General features: G+C 62.5%; 1 protein-coding gene across 1 annotated transcript in view; it reads left to right on the forward strand.

Annotated features, from left to right (window-relative positions):
• NTN5 (netrin 5) overlaps positions 1-2,828 on the forward strand; it is a 5,338-nt gene extending 2,510 nt beyond the window's left edge. The window contains 5 exon segments of the mRNA XM_059667371.1: positions 777-965; positions 1,079-1,228; positions 1,850-1,903; positions 2,108-2,188; positions 2,422-2,828. Of these exon segments, the coding sequence (XP_059523354.1) occupies positions 777-965; positions 1,079-1,228; positions 1,850-1,903; positions 2,108-2,188; positions 2,422-2,828 (881 nt within the window).
• Positions 2,829-3,258: the final 430 nt, after the last annotated feature.

Consider the following 3,258-nt stretch of genomic DNA (forward strand, 5'->3'; position numbering starts at 1 on the left):
AATCTGCATTGTTCATTTTCAATGTCTCGCCTGGGAATCCTGATAAACAGTAAGATTTGAAAGCCACTGCCTTCGGACACCTGATTAGGGCTCCCGGGTCAATGTCCACAGCCCTCACAGAATCCTGTGACCTATGTAGGAGCCCGAAGGCCTGGGTTCCAATCCTGCCCCCGACTGCCCCTTAGCTGAGTTGCCTTGGGCAGGTGCCCTCACCTCTCTGTGCCTCAGTTTTCACGTCTGTAAAATGGGGATGGTGATAGCGCCGGCCTGACAGAGCTGCCGCGAGAATGCCACACACCTGGCACCTGGCACCTGGCACGCGGAAGCTCTCAACGGGCAGGTACATGCGGTGTGTCAGGCCCTGAGTTAAGCACTTTATATCTATTAGGTTTCATTTAAACCGCACAAAGCAGATATTGTAAGTGTCATTTTACAGCAAAGGCAGCTGAGCTACAAAAGGAGAAGTCAAATAAATGCCCAAGGAACACAGTGGGACATGAACACGTAGGGTCTGACTCCGTAGCCCACGGCCAGAGCCACCGCTCTGCAAGCCCCCTGGTTTCACAAGGTTCATCAGTTCCCTGGGGCTTACCCGGCTCCAGAGCCCCCATGTTAAAGACGAGAATAAAGAGGTTCTGAGACCCAGGCTTAACCAGGTACCCCCAGCAGGCAGTCCCTCTTACACTGTAGCCTCAGTCAATATCCTGAGGGCAGTGGGAGAAAACTGGGACAGGGAACAGAAAGCCGTGGTCTGATGGGCCCCATCTCACTCCCAGCCTGCTCCTGCAACCAGCACGCCCGCCGCTGCAGGTTCAACTCAGAGCTGTTCAGGCTGTCGGGAGGCCGGAGTGGCGGTGTCTGCGAGCGATGCCGCCACCACACGGCGGGGCGGCACTGCCACTACTGCCAGCCAGGGTTCTGGAGGGACCCCGACCAGCCTATCACCAGCCGTAAGGCCTGCAGGGGTGAGTGCAGACTGAAGCCCAGCCTAGGCGGGTCTGAGGCCGGAGGGGCTGGGGAACGGAGAGGGAGCGTCTAGGGCCCAGACACCCGCATCCTAGATCCTCTCTTCACACAGCCTGCCAGTGCCACCCTATTGGGGCGACAGGCGGCACCTGCAACCAGACCAGCGGGCAATGTTCCTGCAAGATAGGGGTCACCGGCCTGACGTGCAGCCGCTGTGGCCCTGGCTACCAGCAGAGCCGCTCCCCCCGGATGCCCTGCCAGCGTGAGTCCTGAGGGGCCACCATCCTGCGTGGGGTTGGAAGGAGACATCACAGATCTCCAGTGGACAAAGCAGGACGAGGGCTGGGTCCTGGGATGGGGGCGAGAGGCAGGAGGCCGGACTCTGGGTTCCGGGGGGAAGTGGGGACTGAAAGTCCAGCCTCCTCGGTCGGTCTGTCTCAGAGAGGAAAAGGCTGGGGGCCTGGACTCCTCCATCTGAGGGGGGCCGGCCTGGGGGTGCAGATTCCTGGGTCTGAAGGAAGAAGGTCCGGAGAGAAGGGCAAAGGGCGCTTGCCCTCTTATGCCTGAACAGCTGGACTCCTGGGGGGGGGGGGATGGGGGGGAAGTGGGGCAGGAACTAAGGTCAAATTTCTCCTCCAGCCGAAACCGGTTTGGCTCAGTGGATAGAGCGTCGGCCCTGCACACTGAAAGGTCCTAGGTTCGATTCCGGTCAAGGGCATGTACCTGGGTTGCGGGCATATCCCCAGTAGGAGATGTGCAGGAGGCGGCGGATCGATGTTTCTCTCTCATCGATGTTTCTAACTCTCTATCTCTCTCCCTTCCTCTCTGTAAAAAAACAATAAAATATATTTTAAAAAAAAGATTCTCCTCCGGTCTCTCCTAGGAATTCCAGAGGCAACAACCACCCTGGCGACGACCTCCAGTGCTTACGGTTCCGGTAAGACAGGCGGGCATGGAGACCCCCACCAGCAAGAGGGGCTGATGGGGCTCCCCAGTGGGGACACGGGGGTGGCCCATTGAGCTCAGTCCCGGGGTCTGAGCACCCCAGCTGCCCATCAAGATGGAATGCGGGGCTGGGCAGGGACAGAAGGCTGCGGTCCCGGCCTCGGGAGCCCACGGCAGACAGCCCGACCCTCCCCAGACCCTCAGTGCCACAACTACTGCAATGTCTCGGGCACCAGGGTACACATGAGCCTGCGGAGGTTCTGCCAACAGGACTACGGTGAGTGATGGGCAGAAAAGGGCCTGCGGCTGCAGAGGGGCCCAGATGACACGCCAGCCCTGTCTCCTCTTTCCCTCTGTTCTTGGCCTCGGCCCCATCCCCACAGAGACGCACCCTTCCTGATGTGACCCCGGAAGCCCACCCTCAGGTCCCCGCCCCTCCCCATCAGAACCGACCTCCGGGGCCCTGGAGGCTCCCCCGCCACCCAGGCCTGACATCTCTCCGCCCCTCAGTTCTCCACGCGCAGGTGCGGGCGGCGGAGGCAGAGGCGGAGGCGGCGGGCCAGGCCTGGCAGCGGCTGGCCCTGCACGTGCTGGCCGTGTACAAGCAGCGGGCGCGGCAGCCCGTGCGCCGCGGCGGCCAGGAGGCCTGGGTGCCCGGCGCCGACCTGGCCTGTGGCTGCCTCCGCCTGCAGCCCGGCTCCCACTACCTGGTGCTGGGCAGCGCGGCGGGCGGCCCCGACCCCGCGCGCCTGGTCCTCGACCGCCACGGCCTCGCGCTTCCCTGGAGGCCGCGCTGGGCCGGGCCGCTGCGGCGGCTGCAGCGGGAGGAGCGAGCAGGCGGCTGCCGCGCCCTGCAGCCTCCAGCCCCGGCCTAGCGCCCCGGAAGCAGCGGCCTGGAAAGCCAACGAGCGCGCTAGGAGGAGCCCGGGAGCAGAGCCTTTTACCTCGACGGCGCGTGTCCCTGAGCCAATCAGACCTCGCGGTGCCCCTGACGTCACTGGCCGGCGCCAGCGCCGTGCAGGCGCGGAGGCTCTTCACCCAAGGCCGCAAACGGCAAACGGGACCTTTGGTGCACGGGCTGGACTTTTGGCCTGAGTCCCGTGAAACTAGTCTCCTCAATAAAGTCTTAAATCTTGAGGGATGTTGGCTGCAGACCCCTGATCGGTGCCGGGAGGGAATCTGAGGGGCAAATGAAGAAGGCGTCGAGTAGAGCTACGGGGCCCAGAGATGGCTGCCGCTCCCTGAGAAAACGGCCAATCCAATGAAAGAGATGATATGACGTCACTAAGTGCTAGGCAGATTGTGTTGCCTAAGGATTGGGTAAAAGCGAGGGGGTGGGGACAGTGG

This window comes from Myotis daubentonii, chromosome 15, assembly GCF_963259705.1.
Source record: "Myotis daubentonii chromosome 15, mMyoDau2.1, whole genome shotgun sequence".
Classification (NCBI taxonomy): domain Eukaryota; kingdom Metazoa; phylum Chordata; class Mammalia; order Chiroptera; family Vespertilionidae; genus Myotis; species Myotis daubentonii.